This window comes from Mycteria americana, chromosome 5 (assembly GCF_035582795.1).
Source record: "Mycteria americana isolate JAX WOST 10 ecotype Jacksonville Zoo and Gardens chromosome 5, USCA_MyAme_1.0, whole genome shotgun sequence".
Classification (NCBI taxonomy): domain Eukaryota; kingdom Metazoa; phylum Chordata; class Aves; order Ciconiiformes; family Ciconiidae; genus Mycteria; species Mycteria americana.
The window spans coordinates 32,093,090-32,112,690 of record NC_134369.1 but is presented as its reverse complement, the minus strand read 5'-3'; the positions used below and the strand labels follow the sequence as shown (position 1 = coordinate 32,112,690).

General features: G+C 46.1%; 1 protein-coding gene across 4 annotated transcripts in view; it reads right to left on the bottom strand.

Moving 5' to 3' along the window:
• Nucleotides 1-19,601, bottom strand: part of MAPKBP1 (mitogen-activated protein kinase binding protein 1) — a 102,970-nt gene that overhangs the window by 45,636 nt on the left and 37,733 nt on the right. For all 4 annotated transcript variants that reach the window (XM_075502771.1, XM_075502773.1, XM_075502774.1 and 1 more), the window contains exons 4-6: nucleotides 4,046-4,108; nucleotides 3,390-3,447; nucleotides 118-288 (exon numbers count right to left, since the gene is read on the bottom strand). In XM_075502771.1, the coding sequence (XP_075358886.1) occupies nucleotides 118-288; nucleotides 3,390-3,447; nucleotides 4,046-4,108 (292 nt within the window). The remainder of the gene's footprint in view (nucleotides 1-117; nucleotides 289-3,389; nucleotides 3,448-4,045; nucleotides 4,109-19,601) is intronic.

The following is a 19,601-nucleotide window of genomic DNA, read 5'->3' as shown; positions in this document are numbered from 1 at the left end:
ATAATAATTAAAAAGAAGGCAGAAAGCAAGATGGAACCGAAATAGTTTACAGAAAGACTGTCCACTCTCTTTAATTTAGCAACACCCCGCGGTCCACCCAGCCTCTGGAGAACTTACCTTCCATGACCACACGTTGACAATCATGTCATGCTGGTACCCCACTGAAACAATGTACTTGGAGCTGGGGGAGAAGGCCACGCAGGCCACGCCATACTTGTGCTCCTGGAGCTCAGCCACCTGGGTTCGCTCGGCCACATCCCATACCCGAACTGCTGGCATGTGTCCGCTCTGGAGGGGACAAGAACACACACAGAACAGGAAATGTAACCCTCGAGGTCAGTTCTGACAGATTGAAGCACGCAAATATGTGGGGGCTTGGAAAAAGATGTCTAGATGGTGCGTTCACAATAGGCTTAGAGGTTAGACCTCAGTTCCTTTGACTCTTTAAAGCCCAAGTTGGGACTGACAACCTAAGGAGTATATGCATTTCAACAGGTGTCTGAAAGAATTAATACGATCTCCCCTGCTTTAATCCTTTTCTTATGCTACTCACAAAACAGCCAGAGACTAGAAAAATACTTTTGATGCACATCCCTGATCTCTGCAATGGGAACTCACAGCCAGCTCATGAAAAGGATTATAATAGATCGTATCCTTGGACTCAGTGAACCAAAAGGCCCTCACATCCTCTGCTCCTAACACAATATGACCATCCAAGATATCAAGCCAGGTCATGCCAGACATGACTGTTGTGATAACTATCACACACCATTTGAGAGAGGCCTCTGGGAGACTAGCAGCAACACATGGATGCAAGCTGCCTGAAAGAGCATGGGCAGGGTAGTGTCAGAGAAAGAGACATTGAGGGAACAGAGCCTCTGGTTTTACGCTTGTTCTCCAGAGAAACAGGTCTTGGACTTCAGAAATGCCAATTCAGCCAGCACCTTCTGCCAGACAATTTTATTCTTCTGTCTAATTGTTTGTTATTAAAACAAAATAGAACAACGCACACGAGATGAGCTGAAATGCTGGCCAAAAATGTGCCTGATCGGTAAATCCTACTCAAGAGCCTGCTCATGATTTCACACTGAAGTCTGTCAAAACAATAGCTTGCAAGACAACATATCCATGGCAACATGGCAAAATGGTACCTTTTCTGATCAGTTTTAGATAAATCCTTTGATTGTGTGGGAGAGGCAAGTCTGATCACAAGGAGAAGTTGAAGCTGTAAAAACTCAGAATTGTGCATGTTTTAATTGTCTTGCTCAAAAGCTTTGCCAAGCAACTGCTTGTGGCCTGGAAAAAACACCGTGGTCAGATTTTACTGCAGTTGGTACAGTTCTCCCTCCTGCAAGGCAGAGCTCAGGTCTCAAGGTGGCTGGCAAGATGTTACAATGAGCTGAATCAGCTGCTCTTCAAAGCAACTACTGTACTTAAACACACACATACATATGTGTGTATATACATACATAAATACATTTATATTTCCCAGCATCTTAGCATACACCCCAAGACCTTAACAAATTGAATTCGTACTTCACCATTTAAGAAATGCTCACCAAAAGTGAGCTCTGTGTGATCCCCATGGATGAGGAATCTATGCCTCTATGGGGAAAAAGGAAAAATAAAAAGAAAAAAAAAAAATCATTTTTCTGGATTTGAAATATACAAGACATTTAATATGTATGGTGGCCAAGAACTAACCTCCATGGTCTCCTTCCTGAAAAGCCAGCCATGCAGAAAACTAAGGTGTTACTAGGCAGAATTAGCATGAGGCTGCTAGAAGTGAGCTTGACAAAGTGAACTCAGAAAGCGTTTCCCTATGGGACCTCCCACAGGACAGAGGTTGAACTAAGACGAGACCGCTGACACCGGCAGGGGACACTGCTACACCAAGTAATAACTCAAATGCCAGACACGTGGGAGGATACTGAAAAGAGAAATGGTCTTACAACAGGGCAAGAGGAGACATGTTTTGCAACAAGACAAAAAAAAAGCTTTCAAGTATAACTGGAAATGCTTTTTCTTTTTTTTTTTTTTTTTGTTTTAAATTTGAACTTGCCATTTACCCCAATGAAATTTCAAACTGAAGTCTGAGCTGTCAGTAAGAAAAATACCCACTTCATTTTTCACTACTTTTCCTACTCCTCATGAAAAGAATAGAGCAGGGATTTAAAAAAAAAAAAAAATTAAAAAAGGCACCAGAATCATCAGAACTGAACACCAGGAAGGAAAAAAAAATATTACATATATTATAATTTTAATATAAAGGGGTTTTATTACATTAAGACTTTTAGAGTGTAAGGAGGCATCAAAACAAATTACAGCTATAAAACCTCATGCTTTCACGAAAAAGTTAATAACAACAACAAGCTCTGATGCTCTGATGGAAAATTTGTGCTTACTTTTTCTGTGTCAAGGTAGCCTCCATCCCAAAACACTGTTGTTTCAATCCTTGGCCTGATCCATGCAGGATTCAGGCCCAGCTTGGGAGCCACCCAGTGACATGACAGCTGCCATCATGGTGGCTAAGCAAGGAACAGTTTTAATTGTCTTGTTCAAAAGCTTTTGGGAAGCTGGAGGGAACAGTCTCCGTCTTGACAGCTCCGACACAGGGCTGTGACATACTTCCCTTCTATGTGGCTGAGGCTCAGGAGGGGACCTGTTTCACACATGCTCCCTCCCCACATCTTACAGAGGCACAGAGACTAGCGGTAAATTACCATTAATCACACACAAGAGCAAACTGAGCCCAACCATACGTGGGACAGTCAGCATTTCTGTGGATTTCTAACATCCAGCAATTCCAACCTCATGACACACAGCCCGTGTCTTCAACTTCTAACGCAGAACAGACACACAGTGTACTCATCCTTATTCTCTGCCTTGGGCATGTTTGGAAAGAGGAAGCAATTGTCGCCCCCAGCCAAACATACAATGCCAAACCACAGGCACCAGCATCTTCTGTCACTATTCCTAAAGCTCCATACTACATGCACTTTTCACTTTTTCCATGACACTGTTAAAGGCTTCAGTTACTTCCTGAAATCCTAAAGGGACAATGCTAAACTCAGACCAAGATTAAGGACCATCCAAGTACTCTTCATTGATGCTAGAGTAGAGCCATGCTGTGTGTCCTTCCACTTATTTTCACTTCAGCGCACAGACGCCACCGCAGAAGATCCATCCCCCAAGCTGATGAGAGACAACACGCTGAAAAACTGCCAGCAGGAGCACCCAGAGCCACCCATAACCCAGTAGGTCCACCCAGAGATGCAACACTGAAATAGATTTCTCTGTGTCAAGGCACAGGCTTGTTTCTTCTAACACCCTCTGCACTGCTTCAAAATGCAATGGACAAGGTGTGCCCTCTCTCCTCTCACACTTACCTCTCCTGTAACCAAGTATTTTCCATCTGGAGAGAAAGCAAGTGCTGTGATTGTTTTCCTAAAACAGAGAAAATGACACTGAGAAACACTTTCAACATGTGATTTCGTTTCAATACATCATGACTGGGGAGTACGTTGGGACAAACTGGAAAGAGGTTAAAATCACACATAATAGCCTGACACAATGGTTTTGCTTTACCAGAGGTCTAACATTTGCCACGGGGATTCCCTGCTGCCCAAGTGTCAAGCAGCAAGCCTACAGCATCGGAAAAGCTCCAAAAGCCGAGGTTCATCCTTGTGCCTTTATTCCAGATGCAGGACCATGTCCCAGTCCTGGCTTCAATAATGAGGTCATAGTTTTAGGTGGAGGGGAAAAAAAAAGTCAGATACCATGGAGTTCTACTAAGATCTCCTCCATGTCATGCCTGTTAGCAGTTCCTCATGGGACCACAATGTTTATGAGGTGGTACCTCGTCAGCAATAGCACCTCACATTAGAAGGAGCTGGAGTCAAACCAGCAGGCAGCCTGTCCCCAAGGTGGCTCTCACTGAAGGGATTTAGCCTGGAGCAACAGCAGCTCCTGCACTTCACTCAAGCCATAAAAACCTTGAATTCACCTCCCACAGAAAGCAAGCCCAGCTTAAAGCTTCACTCACCTGGAACTGTTCAGAATATGGTGTTGCTTATTTTTTCTAGGGTTGAACAGCACAACAACACACCTAGATGGAGGAAACAGAAGAACAAAAAGAGTTGACGTGACCACGTGTATAAAGAAAACCAAAGAGCTATCCTTGCTGGCAGAGCAGCAGCAAAAGCAGCCCCAAAAAGCTGTTTCATCCCCTAATCTCACAGACTGAGCTGGGGTTAACCAAAAATCCAAAGAAAAAGAGCAGCCCAGAGGGGAATCACAAGTCTCTCCCATGTGGAGGAGTACCATGTGCTAGTACCATAAATAATTACCTTTCTAGCATCTGGGAGCCCTGAGTCTCTGATTGCTCAAGCTGGACAGAAAGGTTAACCACAAAAGTTTGTGCAACAGCCCTAATGGATTATGTCCCCTGCCATAAAAGTGACCCAATGTACTGGGCACCAAACCAGCATGTCTAGAACAGAGTAAGAAGGCCAGAAAGAAGGAAAAAGGGGATCTTTCAGAAAAGCGCTTGGGGGGGTGGGGGGGAAGGGGAGGTAGAGGGGCTAAATTTCTGTGCCTGACCATAACACTAGACAGGACAGAAACTGTTGAGTATACCACAAGAAGTGGCTGGCCAGCTGAGAAGTGAGACTTATCACACCAAAACTATTGACCCAAGGGACGTATCTGAATAAACAACTTGCTCAGGGCCTTGCAGAAATCTCTCAGCAAGACGAACTGCAAAAGCAAGCAGCAGTAAACTTCTGGTAAGCAATATAATCATCTCCATTGGGAGCAAAACCATCGCTGACTGGGAGGGGAGGGAAGGAGAAGAGGCCCCAATTCCCCATTAATCTTGCCCATAGCACATTGCCTTGGTGCCTCAGCCCACCACAACAAGCCTGGGACAGTCCCGGGTAGTGGAGCCTTCCCCACTCTCCCCAAACACCTTACACACGCAACAGCATTTGTCTCAGCAGAGAGCAGTAGCCACTGGTAACAGAAAACACGCAGCCCATACTGCCCCCTCCCAAAAGAGTAACTGTTAAGTGAATAAAAGGAAGGGAAAACTGGCCTCAGGTAGAACAGCAATTGATCTAATGACCTTGTGCCCTATCTCTCACTTCACCTCTAAAACAGAAATTGTGACTTTCACCTGTCCCTCTCTTAGTACACACTGCCACTGCTCAGAGAGTCCGGCTCCTCCTTCGCTGCAGTGCCAGGGGAGCGCTGCGGAGTGTCCCTGCCCACTGCCAGCAGCCCTCGCTGCGCTGGGGACTTCACTCACGTCACTCTCGCACTGGGGCTCGCCGCAACGCGTGCCAGGCTACAGACATCAGTCAGGGTGAGAAACGCAAGGACAGAGAAGTAGAGGAGTTGGCCTGAAGCAGCCAAGGAGATAGGCAAAAGCTGAGGCATCACAGAAACCCATTGCAGCACCTCACCTACAGACCTCACCAACATTTCAACACAGGCAGTGCACACTCACGTGCAGGTCTTTAGCCAGGACTAAGCACACCTTGGTGCCGTGCTGCCCAGGACAAGAGCCATGTCCTTCCAGGCCCCTCTCCGAGCCCCCAGCAGCTGGCAGGGCTAGCAGTGCTGCAGGCATGGCTCAGGGTTGGCAGGCACCTATGATGTCTCTGGCACCTCCTTACTTAGCCCAGGCAGCTGACCTTCCCCTTGATCTGACCGGGCTACCCTGCCGGAAGTGGTGAAAATTTTGAAATGGAAAAGAGAGCAGAAAGGAGGATCGATGCCCCAAGACCCTGAGTTCAGAGTCCTTGGTTGAAGCTGTCATGCTCCATTAACATTGCTAGCTCAAAGCAAACACCGTCAGAGGGTACCAAAGCTTTAACCTCCAAAGCACCAACTACTCAAAGATATGCCCCACCCCATTAGACTACTCTTTTCCACCTACACCCTACCCAGAAGGCCAACACGATAAAGGTACCAAACTTTCTTCATAGTTAAGGCAGACAGCCATGGTTGGAGAGGTAATCCTGTGGAAGAGCAGGGAAAGTGTAAATAAGCAGTTTGTTCAGACCAGGATTGATCCTTCTGTGCTTTTTACCCTGGGGAACCAGTCTGGAGAGATTCAAGTCAAAGCTATGCTATATATTTCTGAGGGATTAGTGTAAAAGAAGCAGGTGGTTTGTGATCCATTAACAAGTCAGGGGAGGTTAAGCCTCACAAATCACAAGATATGAAATAGGAAGTTAGCAGATGTGAAAATCTGTCTAATCCCAAGCCTCCAGCTAATCAGAAAAGCAAAGCAAAACCCCATTATATGGAGTTGGATAGGGCTAATGGACCAAAATCTTGCCGAGTTATGACAGGGATGAATTGTGCTCAAAATAAGCTTCAAAAAACCAGAAAGAATAAAGGAAAGACACGAAAACCTGGCAAATACTTTCCTATGCAGCTCTTAAATCTAAGTTATTGTTTTATTGTGAGGAACTCTGCAAAAAAGCAGGACTTCAGAGAATTGAACAGTCTAAAAACACAGGAAAGATGCAAAAAACAAACCATGGTCTTCAAACCAGGCAAGAAAACAAACCACTTCCTAGAATAGTACAGTGAGCCACGAAGGCCCAGGGCTTTGTCATTATTAACTTACATGACAGAGCCTTTAGCCACTTACAATCATGAATTTTAGCTCAGTTGCACTCCAGAGCGGGCTGTCTGCCGGCAGGCTTCCTCCCTGTTTCCCAGCCCTCAGCCAAGTCCAGAGCCCACAGTGAAGGTAAGAGCCACCCAGCTCACACACCAAAGTGAACTGACAAACTGTTCCAAGAGCCACACGGCTTCTAGTGCCAGAGCAGCCATCACAAACATGGATATTTTAACTGTCTTGAGATACCCCTATGCTCAATTCACTGAGTTTGACCCATAATTTAAAAACTCTATCTGGAAGGGGCAGGGCAGGGGAAGAGGGAAGTAAATCACAGTATCTCCTTACTGGTCAGCAAGCATTGATTTATGCCACGAAAAGGAAATTTTAACTCATAGACTCAGTGAAATAAGATTGCACGCGGTTATGTTGAGTTGGAAGCTAACAACTAACATAACTTGCTAATTGGTTATGACCTTCTATACCAATAAAGTCATTTAGCCAGGATAAACTAGTCTTCTAAACTTGCTTTCCTTAAATTATCTGCTACCCAACAAAAGCTACCCACTGCTATGCTGTCCCATGCTGATTTTCCACCATCACTCTCCTGTCTGCCATATACAAGGACAATGAAGACTCCAGCCAACTCCAAGGACATGTTATCCAGCAGGAAGGCAGGCCACAAACTGCAAATCTTACAGCAGGACACAGATACTATTCTGGGAGTCAGGAGCACCCGACTTTGAAAACTGGCTCCCTCTCAAAATGCTTGGGAAGGTATCTAGTCCACTCCATCCTATAGACAGTATTATCTCCACAATGAGCAGAAATTAACCATTTCTAGCACTTTAATCTTTTCTGAGTGTTCAAGGCAGCCTCAACTGCCTGCTCAAGACACTCACAGCTCAGCTCAGTGTGGCCCCAGAGCAGCTCGCTCCACCCCACGCAGCCAGCAAGTCATTCTTCAGCAGAACCTGCAGCGGCTCCCCAAACAAGGTGGCTCAGAGCGCATTAGTACTCTGGGCACACTCTGTTTTAGCAAAGGAAATTGGTCTAGCAAAATAAAGGGAATGAAGACACTGAATGGTCAGATTGCTGACCCACCTACTCCATGCTGCCTCCAAGTCCAGTAAGGCTACCAAACCCTCAGGAGACTCAAAGTATCTACTCCTTTCCGTTTATGCTAGCTTTAATCTTACAGCAGTTAAAATAATAAAAATAATTACCATGGAAAATTAATTGCATACAAGAGCATACACCCATCTATCCATCCTCCACCTTTGTCTGCTCCTTTATAAGACTGCATTCAGCATTTTACAGCCAGAGGGATGGAAAGGACACAAGGGAAGAGAGCACTGATGTTTTTGTTCCTAGCTTCCAATTGTGGATGTAGATGAAGCAAAGTACTTCAAACCTGCATTTCTAGAATGGTCACATCACCTCTTCCACCCACACCACCCCTTTCCCAAACTGAAGCTTTCAAAACAAATTCAAGTTCTCAAGACACCTTTGTCCGAACAGACCTTTTTAAATGCTAGTGCCAACACGCAAACTAAGACTAGCTCCAAAAGCACCTCACATGGGATCTACAGAGAGAAACACTGACCCTGGCACACACTAGCTGTTTAGAAGGTAAACATTGTTAGCACCCTTGTTTCAGCACAAACCCTACTTCCTCTGCAGCTGCGGGCAGCGCTTGATGACCGCAGCACCTTTTTAATCCACAAGTATATTCTGATTTCCAAGACGTTTATAGAAACTATTCACTGCTGCATGGATTACTGCCATACAAACCATCTATCAGCCAGCTGAGATCAAGTGTCCTGTTTGTTTGCACGCTGGTTCCTGCAGAGGCCGTTGGCAATGGCATACATACTTAAAGGTATTATTTCTAGGTCTATGATGCCACCCTATAACCTTTAAGTGCACCTTCCTGATGCAAGCAGCTTTTAAAAACAACTTGGCTGTGGAATCTCTCCCAGTTCTCCTCTTTCTTGTGGGACATTCAGGTAACCTCAAACATGAGGGAAGGACAGAATCAGCTCTCACAGCGATGTCAAAGGTTTTTGCAGACAACCTGAGCTCTCTCCATCAGGGAGCCCATTTGGGTCAGCCAACAAGAAAGTGGTGAAAGGTTCCTTGCAGAGCTTTCCAAACCTCCACGAAGGCACAGCCCTATCTTATATGTGCACCATATATGCAGATAAAAAGCTGGTGTTGTTTCAAGGGGAGGGGGGTGGGGGGGTGGAGGAGGGAGTGTCAGAGCAGTTGCCATTGGCTCCGGCAAGAGGAAAAAAAAACAAAATATAAAAAAGAAGCAATTTCCCTAAGCTAAATATAGGAGCAGGAATGGAGAGGAATTGGACATCAGTATTACATTTACACAAAGTATCTGACTCACTAAGCCAGCAGCAGTGGGTCACTCCATGCAGCTCCCCCCACCTTTACTTCTGCCTTTTCTCCTACTGGCTTCACACTCCTGCTCTTCCCAAAATCCTAGTTCCTGGGCATTTTATTCTTCTCATTGTCCTCCTGTTTCCCTGCACCTCTCTCTAGTCTCAGCTGCCTTCCCCCAGCCACCTCCTTCCTCACCCTTCTTCAGCAAGCTAATACAAAACAGACTTCTGCAGAAGTCAGTTTTCCTCTTTCCTTCCCCTGCAGGCCACACTCCCCTCCAGGGGGCTTGGGAAAATTAAAAGCCCATGATAGCATTCCTTTACAAGTTATCCATCAACTCAGGGTTGTCCTATCTTGTGGGACACATGACTGGAGGCAGAGTTCATGGGTCAAGTCCTCCCCAGGTCAAGTCCTCCTCTCCTAAATGCATACAGCCTATGCTATAAAGAGGATGCTGTAGGGAGGAAAGAAAACTCCATTGAGACATCAAAACAAACGTTGGCTTTCTTTTTTTCCCCACAATATATTCCTTTCATGCTGCTGCAATAATAAATGAAAAGAGCAAACAGTTCCATCCCTTCAAAATCGGTCCATTTCTCAATTTCTGGCTCATATTCTGCTCTCTTCCCCCCACCCAAAGCTATTCAAATGAGAGTGCAATAGCTTCCTACGCACTAAATGCATGAAAAAGAAAAAAGACATTGATAAGAACAAAATCTTTTTTACACTGCACTGGTTGCCAAGGGAAGCTTGATCAGAGTGAAGCAGTGTCTACAAAAGCTGGTGTTAATTTTCTATGTGGCAACTCTTCCTGCCAAAAAGCTTCTTTAATTCACAGCCAGTACTGGGAGTGGGTTAATAACGATGAGAGAGGATGTGCACGCTGACTATGTAACTGAATAGGTATTTTCATGCAAGCTGTATTAATTAAATGCATGCTGAGAAGAAAGATGTATCTGTTGAGAGGTTAAGATTTGGGGGTCGCTGCCTGAGCAGAAAAGCATTCGGAGCTCCCAGCACCAATCCACGACCGAGAAGACTGGAAAGGTGGGAGCCTGACAGATGCAGCTAAATCCACGCTTCAGAAACCAACACAGGCTAATGAAAAGCCACAAATACTGAACAAGAAACCCACTGTGAAAAAGAAAGTGAGCAATACATTTAGAGTGCCACTAGACTAATAGTGTAAGCATTTCTGATTGCCAAGCAGGGACATGTTTGTTCTGTTTAAAAGGCTGTGTGGCACCCCAAATCTGCAGGAGTGATACAACCGCTCACCACCCGCCGACTGACGCCCAGGCCGTCCCCAAGCAGCGATCGCTACCCCCTGGCCAACTCTCCCCAGTTTATATACTGAGCATGATGCCATATGGTATGGAATAGCCCTTTGGCCAGTTTGGATCAACTATCTTGGCTGTGCCCCCTCCCAGTTTCTTGTGCACCTGGCAGAGCATGGGAAGCTGAAAAGTCCTTGACTAGTGTAAACATTACTTTTAAAGTAAGCAACAACTAAAACATCAGTGTGTTATCAATATTATTCTTGTACTAAAATCCAAACCACAGCACTATACCAGCTACTAGGAAGAAAATTAACTCTATCCCAGCCGAAACCACGACTCCCCCCACCATTTCAGCCTACTGAATTCACATTGCCTGTTGCATTGACTGATAGGGCAGATGTGTCCAGTATGAGGGAACACAAGATGAAGGAGCCCAACAGCCTCTCTCTGTCTCTGCTCAGTCTCACTTGCTTTGCACAACCACCGGATAGTGCTCTGATTACTCTCCTCAGCTGAGGTAGGGTAACATCAGTGACAGCTCACTTCCCGTTCAGCCTTCAATGGACTGAGACAGAAGAGCAAGCCATGCAAGAGAACAAATACTACATCCCCAAATATGGGAGCCTCAAAATGCCCACCACCCCCGCAAAAAACCCACAAGTGCCTATGTGATCTGATGACATCCAGAAAAACAGGAAACTTGCTCTCCCTACTACCTGGCGAGGATACTGCCGTCCTCATGATCTGCTGCTGCCAGCGTGGTTTGCGTCTGTCTACGTGTACAGGCACTGCTGCAGATGAGAGGACAGGGCTGAGTGCCCAAGAAGCTACTCCTCAGCTCCTGCCCTGCACAGGGCCAACACACACTCCTGCTGTTCACAGCCAACAGCTTCCACTGGCAGCTCTCAACAGCCCCTTTACACCTGCCGGACTATATCTTTAAAACAACCAGCCGCGTCTCTGACCTCAAGCTGCAGATAGCAGAGAACAGATGCACAGATCCGAAAAGACACCCAAAATACTTTAAAAAGACTCTAAAAAACCCAACATGTAAATAGATTAAAAGATCCAATATGGAGCAGAGATTGTGACTGTACACTGACCAATCCAGGCCTCTCTTCTTGCATACACATAGACACCACTGAAGTTTCAGCTTTACCAGGAACACAGAGGAGAAACTCTGCAGGAGTCCTCCTGCCCGCCTCCTACCAGAGTGAAGGTGCTGCCTGCCCACAAGGATGGGCTGCAGTGATTTCTAGCAGGTCCAGCTGATCTTACTGCAATATATCCTCACCCCCCTGGAACTACCACACGTGGAAAACTCCATCTTAGCATGGAAACCTCCAATGCTAGGTTATTTGAAGGTCTCTTTTTAAGGAGGTAGAGCAGAAGAGGAGGAGGAGGAGTTTTAAAACCCTTCTGACACTGGGCAAATGTAAGGCAGAGTGACGATTCAGGAAAACAAACTCAGACTCCATGCTTTACACGAAATGGATGCAGGGACAAAAGACAGCCTGGGTCCTGTCTCCCGCCGGTAAGTTGTACGCAACTACACAGCAGCCATGCTGGAGCCAGAGATGCAGCGGTAGTGCCCTCGGGAGAGTGACAGCTTTTCACAGAACTGCACAATAAGGAGGCACCTTTTCTGGGAGGCAAAGAGCTAAGCCAGACAGAGATTGTGAAAGACCTGGGCAAGAAGAGCGTGTGGGGAAAGCAGAGGGGAGAAACGGGCTCAGAGGAAAACCGCAGAATTTAAACCAGCTTACCAACTGGGAATCATTACAGTTGCAAGGAAGATGAAAATGATTCCAGTTAATTGTTATGGCTCATGGCTGCCTAGTCACCAGTGATTCAGCAGGAACTTCACCTTCAAAACATCCCAATTCCCTTTGACACTCCAAAGCCAGGAAAGGAAAAAAAACTCATGGATGAGAAACCAGGGATAAAACCCTGCCCCAGCAGAACTGGGGACAGGCCATCTCCCCTGCCTTGCAGAATACCCCATCTCTCCTCCAGCCTGCAGCAAATATAGGTGGAACAACGAAGCCACGCAAAGCGGCAGCTGCACATACACGCGCTGAATTGCCTGTTAGCTTACATGTCTGACAAGCTTCAAAGGACATAAAGCACCGATGACACACATGTGCGCACACAAACACATGTTGTGTATGTAGGTATATATACAGACACATGCACACATATGGCTCATGGTTGACTATAACATACACACACACATGGAGTCCACATTTCTCCCTCCCTCTCTCCAAAACCACTCACTTCCCTAGGGGCAGAGAAGCAATGCCAGCAATACACCTACATGAAGCATTAAATCAACTGGGCTGGGAGTAGGAGTTGCAGAACTATGTTTTATTTCAGCACTCTTGGCAAACACCCACTGAACAGTGCAAATAAGCAGCAGCCCTAGGGGCTAGAGCAATGGGCAACTGATGATAGGAAGGCTGGAGGAATAAGAGGATCACTGAGACAGTTCATGACAAGAAAATGTGCTGATCAGTCAGACAGGAGAGACTGAGAAGCAGTAGAAAATGGAGCCTTGAGCAGAACGTGGATGGTCCCAGGTGCAATCAAGAGGAATGAAACAAACAGCCAGAACATGGCTGAAAACCTGAAGAGCTTTGCATCAAGGCAGGGAATGCAACTTTTTCCAGGATGGATGCTACAGAATCACAGCATACTATGTTAATTCTTGAGAAAGGACTTGTCTCCATATGCTGAGGTCTCCTCCCAAAGTTACGGCTGTCACAGGCACATCAACAAGTAGAAGAGAACAACTCTGTCCTGACAGACCAGCCAAGACACCTGCTTTGGGGATCTCTTGCTCCCTAGTTGTGCTCCACCCCTCCACTCACTCTCAAGAGACAGTCCCCCTTCGATCAGCGTCTGGCTGACAGCCCCAGATTTGCCATTCTCAGCAACATAAGCTTTGTACTGAGTCTGAACAGCCCCAGGCTTCCTCGCTCTGAACTTTTCTTGACCTGCCTGTAGCTCTGTTTTACTTGGTTGAGCTGTGACAGCAATTTCTCTAACTGACCAGGTGTCTATGGCTAATTTGTTTTACTTCTGTTTATCTTTGTGTGATACAACCATAGTTTTATATAAATAACAGTAACAAGCAGTTATTTTATGTAGACTGAGATATTTACAACTCACACAACAATGTAGTAGAGAGAAAAGCAGGCATGGTATGATAGCAGAGGCCTTGAGAAGTGGAGATGTGGGATGCAGTGCAGAGGAATACAGGCATGGAATGATAAGAGATGAGGCACATGCTTGGCAGCAGAGACCCCACGGCTGTGAACAACTCACCTATGGTCCATTAAAGAAATACAGACCTGGAGCCGAACAAAACAGGTTTTAGGGGTAACAAGGAAAACAAAGAAATAATATCCAACATGCATGAAAGACACCATACATAGTGAATTCAAAAGCATCGTGGAGCTGCAGACCAACTAAGAAAGAGAAAGGTGTGAAAGTGCGTTAGCAAGCTTATAAAAAATGACGCAGGTGGACCCCGGAGTGAGGAAGAATCTAGCAACTCTCACATCATACTCTTCCCGGTGAAGGGCTACAGAGGCTGAAGATTTATGATGTTACCCTCCAATGTCTGACTTTAAGATCCAGAGGAGCAACACAAGGGTGAGCATAACACCAGGAAAAATGAATAGAAACGAAGAAACGTGTTACAGTTTTAGTTGCCTTATGACAATTATTGAGACTTTTTCTATATAGAAGTATTCTAACGCATTATTATTCTTTCTTTTTCTGTAATAATTAGTGGTAGAGTAAAATGATTCTTGAATTAGAGTATTAAGAATTCAGTTATACTAACAATATATTCTTACCTTTTTTAATTTATACACACCCACAGCCTGTATATATATGGGGTGCTTTCTTTTTGCCCATAGACACTGAGTGTAACAAAGCCCAAGGGGAGTGCCTCAGAGAAAAGAAAATGCACAGATCTAGGGGAAGAGGAAGCAATGAAAGACAAGTTGAAGGAAAAAAAAAAAAAAGAAAAAATATTTTAAAACCCCAGGCAAATAGCAGTTCAGATGGAAAGGCAAGAAAGATAAAGTGAAGCAAAGTTTACAATAAAATTCCTGTAGAATAATCAAATCTCCCATCAAGCACTGAGCAAATTCAGCTCTCCAGCCCAACAGTATAACGAGAGAAGATGGGAGCTTCCTCTGAAGGCACCCACCTGGGAGCAAGCAGCTCCCTGCAGAGATTCGCAGACCCAGCTGGGCTTACACGGGAACATCTGGCTCTACACTTCAGGTCTGCACCAACTTCTCTGCAAGAGCAGTTTCCACCACGCCACAAAGCCTCAAAAGCTGAATAAGTGTCTTCCTTTAAAATCAAGTCCCAAAGGAAAAGCATATCCCACTTGCAAGCAATTGGCCCACACCTCCGTTCCCAGAAGCAAGTGCAGCCAGAACATTCCCTCGTTGTGCCTGAGCAGCTCAGGAGTAGGGAGAAAGATCTATACATCAAACTAATCATCTGGGGCAGACGAACATGACAGCTCATGGCAGATGCCTCAGGGCTTTAATTGTTTTACCATGAGCAATCAGTGTAGTCAATATTAAAGTGGCATCAATCAAAGGAGCAAAACAAAGAGTAAGACAATTTAACTCTCTCCCCCTTCTCATCTAATTAACCTTCAGAAAGAAGCAGACTGAGGCAGGTCTGTCTCCCAGCCCCCTCTCACCACCATCTCCCTGGGGAGGATGGCCGCACAGAGGGTAAAGCGCTGGGCAGGCCCCTCCAGTGCCCATCGACCCAGCGTTGCTCTCTCCTGCGTTCCAGAGCAGATGGCAAAAGCCCCCACTGCGGCAGGGAAACTGGAGCAGCTTTTCCCCTTGAACGCTTCGGTAAGCGTAATCCCCACCGTATCTCTAGGAGTGTCAGAGACAAAAAAACCCAAACCTGCTTCTTCAAAAGCATGGAGTTAAAGAATCACCCGCTCCAGTCGGTCAGTTGTTTTCGGCTCCTCTAGGCATGGCAAAGCTCACAGCTGCCTCGAGCAGCAGGCTGACAGGGCCAGCAAAAAGGCAGTAAAGCCTCCTGCCAGCCCTGCCTATTTGGAGCCCTGCGAGGTCAGGCTGGCGGATGCTGAAAGAAGGGACGTGGGGGATCCTGCTTCTGTCCCCGGCTGCTGTCGGTGCCACAACCCACGGGAAGCCAGCCACGGCTCCCAGGCCCAAACGCCCAGAGCTCTCGCTGGCTCCCTGCCCCAGCCCCACTGCGCCTCAGAGCAGGAACAGCTCAGACGTCGCCAGGCTGGCAAAATTAAATTCTGCCTATGTTATCTTTTTAGGAGCCTTGTGACAGCTCCGGCTTTAATGGAAGATGAACATTTACCTCTGCTTTTCCTGTATCTCAGCATAATATAGAGCATTTTAAATGACTAAAATTTTTCTTCACAGAAGCTAAAGAGCATCAGTTGTCAAGAGATCTGAAAAGACAGCTTTGCTGGAAGGAGAAGCAATCATGATAAAACACGGTTTTGCTTTCTCATATATCTACATCTCTTGTCACAGAGAAACGTGGCCAGGTTGGAGTCCAGGACTAAGAAGCATTAGGTCAGCATTGCAAAAGCGTAGCAACTGACAATGAAGACAAGGAAGTGGCTGGTATCAGCTCTGCCGGTCCTTGACTGCCAGCCAAAAAGAAAAACAGGTTCAGGTGCACAACAGGCCAGTGCACGTGTGTGGGTGTTGCCGGGCACGGCTTCCAGCACAAGGCACAGCTTCCAGCGCTCCCCAGCAGGGAGGGCCAAGTCCTACATCTGGTTCCTAAGCAATAGGGCACTTCTGGGCATGCTTACAATAAAAAAAAAAATACACCGCTTCTCGGCGCTTCTTAGCTATCCTAACACGATGCTCTTTCACCTTTAACTTGTTGCCTTTCTGACACCGACTGAAATCTGAGACCATCTACCGTGCCAGATTTTCCAGGAAGAGGAAAAGGACGGACTCCCTGTTGTTCACACCTGGTGATGGGCTATGTCCTTTGGACTGTATGTACTCCTTTTAAGTTAAACTCTATGATTTGTGTCAAGGTTGCCAGGAGACACAGTGCCTGTTTTGAGATTCTTAGAAAGGGTGGAGCTCAGCTGAGGCGGCTGGTATCTCATTTTCATCCCAGACTTTGCTATTCAGTCCCCATTCCCCCCCCCCCCCCCCCCCCCCGCCTTGTTCTTATGCAAGCTCAGGACTTGGCTCACGAGCAAGTCATGTTGCGGCACCAAGGCACTGGTTGCTAGGAGGTATAACTGCTGGAGAGATACAGAGCAGGTAGAGGAGAGAGCAGGTCACTACCTGCAGGTACACAGCTTTTCGGGCACTCCTGCTGTACGCCATTCTGCCGTTCCCCCTCCTTTCTCAGGCAATGGGCAAACCCCAGGCGGTTGCAGAGCTTCAAGCTGAGAAAAGGCCTACATGTTCCAAAATAGCCAAGGCAGCATGAGCTTTGCAACCACTCCTCTTCCCTATTCCGCTAGCATGCAGTAGCTTTCCAAACCTGTCAAAGCTTCCCACTTGCAGAGCTCTACTGGAGTGTTTAGCTCCGTTATTAAATAAAGCAGACATGCTTATTCTCTTGCTTCAATTTCTTTGTGCATAAACTGCAAGTGATCCTCACCACAGCACTGCTTTTTATTTTGTCTTTTTTTTTTTTTTTTTTTTTTTAAATAATGACTTCCATTTAGTTCATATGCTGGTTAATGAGATCAAAGCACAAAGTAACAAACTACCCATCTACATGGGATTATTTCTAGCTTGCCTCCCAGCTTAAAAATCAAATTGATACAACTGACACAATGAAAGATTGAGGACAGTCAGCGTTTCTCTTAATAAGGCAGGTTAAAGTCAGATATGACCAATATAATCATTAAAACAGCAACTGTTGTAGCTATTCTGACAGGCATGATAACACTCTGCCATTGAGGGAACTGGACTATTTGCCCTGGAACTAGGATGGAAGCAGTAACAAGCGTGTACTACATAGTTCTCCTTAATATGCTTTGTCAGGCAACCCAAACAGCAGCAAACTCGCAGGACTCCTCCACGAAGCCCTACCTTTCCCTGCTCGCAGCCTCAGGAATCCAGCACCGGGAAGCTTCAAGGGCAGTTAAGTGCTTTTTCTTTGTCACAAGAATTTTCATTGCAGCCTTGCAAAGATAAAAGCATTCCTACTTCCCTGCTCTCACTTCCTTCATCACTAACATTTTTGGCAACAGCAAGAATCCACACTCTAACATAAACTTTCTTGAGGGCTCAGCTAATACTTCTGGCCCCCCAACACACACTGCACAGGCAGTGCCTGGACCGCCGACACCAGCTGTTGGAGGAAGTGCAGGACTGAAGCCACCTAACTAGACTCACCCTACCCACATGACCAAACTTTATTTACAGCTCGCTCACACCACCACAGCATCACACACAGAAAGAAACCCCCTCTCCAAGATTTCCATCACTGGAGGTAAGAGCACATTCACGCTGCCTGCATGCACACTGCAGGCAAGGAGCCTTCCTTGGCCCAGAGTAAGGGTCCTGCAATTTATTCTTACACTAAAAAACACCCCCGACTTCATTGTCAGTTAAGCACAAAAGTTGCTTATAGTTAACACAATTGTATGCCATGCTGTGGTACTGAAGGGTCAGAGTTCAAAGGTATATAGTATGGAAGAGGAGAGAGGTGGAACAAGAAAAGCTTTTACTTGTTTCTTTGAAGTAATCAAAGAAATTGCATGTAAAAACACTCTGATGTTCAAAAAAAAAAGTGCAAAATGCACTACTGAAGAGATACCTATGCAACCTCCATACAATTTCGTTCTACAAAACCATTCTGAGAGCATTTCTTTCCACCACCACCCCATTCTGCTCTCCTCTCTGCCAAGAACCAGGCTTGCTCAGTGCTGGGAACAGGTACAAAGGAGGACACAGAGGCAGTGGAGTCGGCAGCATCTGGTGTTCTTTGCCTTAATCACGTCCTTAACTTTCTCTGCATATACCTACCACAACATCACCTGAGCTTATGTCCCATGTGTGGAACTAGCTGTGGGACATTCAGCAGGAGCAGCACACTGCAGAGGCTCTGAAGAAGCAGCACAACATGGCTTTACCACCTTGAGGACTGGCTAGTGTGTGATGTTGGGAGAAGAGCATCCAAACTAGCAAGGGTAACGATTGCTGTACAAGACAGCACTTTTTAAGTCATCTCTTTTTTTTTTTTTTTTTTTTTAAGTCACCTATTTAATACCCAGCTCCTATTATCTACAGCTCTATAAGGGAAAAAATAGAAAACTGTTACTCTTATTTTTAGAAAAAGGTGCAAGCTGGGAGAAGCAAAGTGATTTTCTCTACCATCCAGTCCCGTGGCAGATCAAAAATAGAGGAAAAAGAGTCTCAGTTCTCCATGCCCTACAATACATTGCCTCTTCCCCATTGATGGCTTTTTTCAGAAAAGTCTTCCTGTCCTTCAGACAAACTCTCACTATCATCCCAAACACAGAACAACGTACTTCTGGTGAGACCCCACCTGGAGTACTGCATCCAGCTCTAGAGTCCTCAGCATACGAAAGACATGGACCTGTTGGAGCGGGTCCAGAGGAGGGCCACAAAAATCATCAGAGGGATGGAACACCACTGCTATGAGGACAGGCTGAGAGAGTTGGGGTTGTTCAGCTTGGAGAAGAGAAGGCTCCACGGAGACCTTATTGAGACCTTTCAATACTTAAAGGGGGCTTACAAGAAAGATGGGGACAGGCTTTTTAGTAGGGACTGTTGTGATAGGACAAGGGGTAATGGTTTTAAACTAAAAGAGGGTAGATTTAGACTAGATATAAGGAAGAAACTTTTTACGATGAGGGTGGTGAAACGCTGGAACAGGTTGCCCAGAAAGGTGGTAGATGCCCCAGCCCTGGCAACATTCAAGGTCAGGTACAACGTCACACAGGGTCTGAAGCCAAGCGTCCCACAAGATTCCCACTGTCCACCATAAGATCTTCAACCTACTCCACTCCTGATGAAGACGGTATTAACCACCTCCCCAGCCAGTGGCTGAGCTCTCAGAGTCAAGGGCTCATGCTCCCAACACCTTCCCTCCAGTAGTCTGACAGCACCCCGATGCTGCAGTCTTCAGTGCATGCAGCACAGACAGCAGCACTTTTGGCAGAGACTTGACACAGTCTCCCTCCGGTTTAGTAAGAAGCTTTTCTGCTGAGCTACTTTGAGGTTTTGTCCTATTTTTCTCCCCTTTCTGCT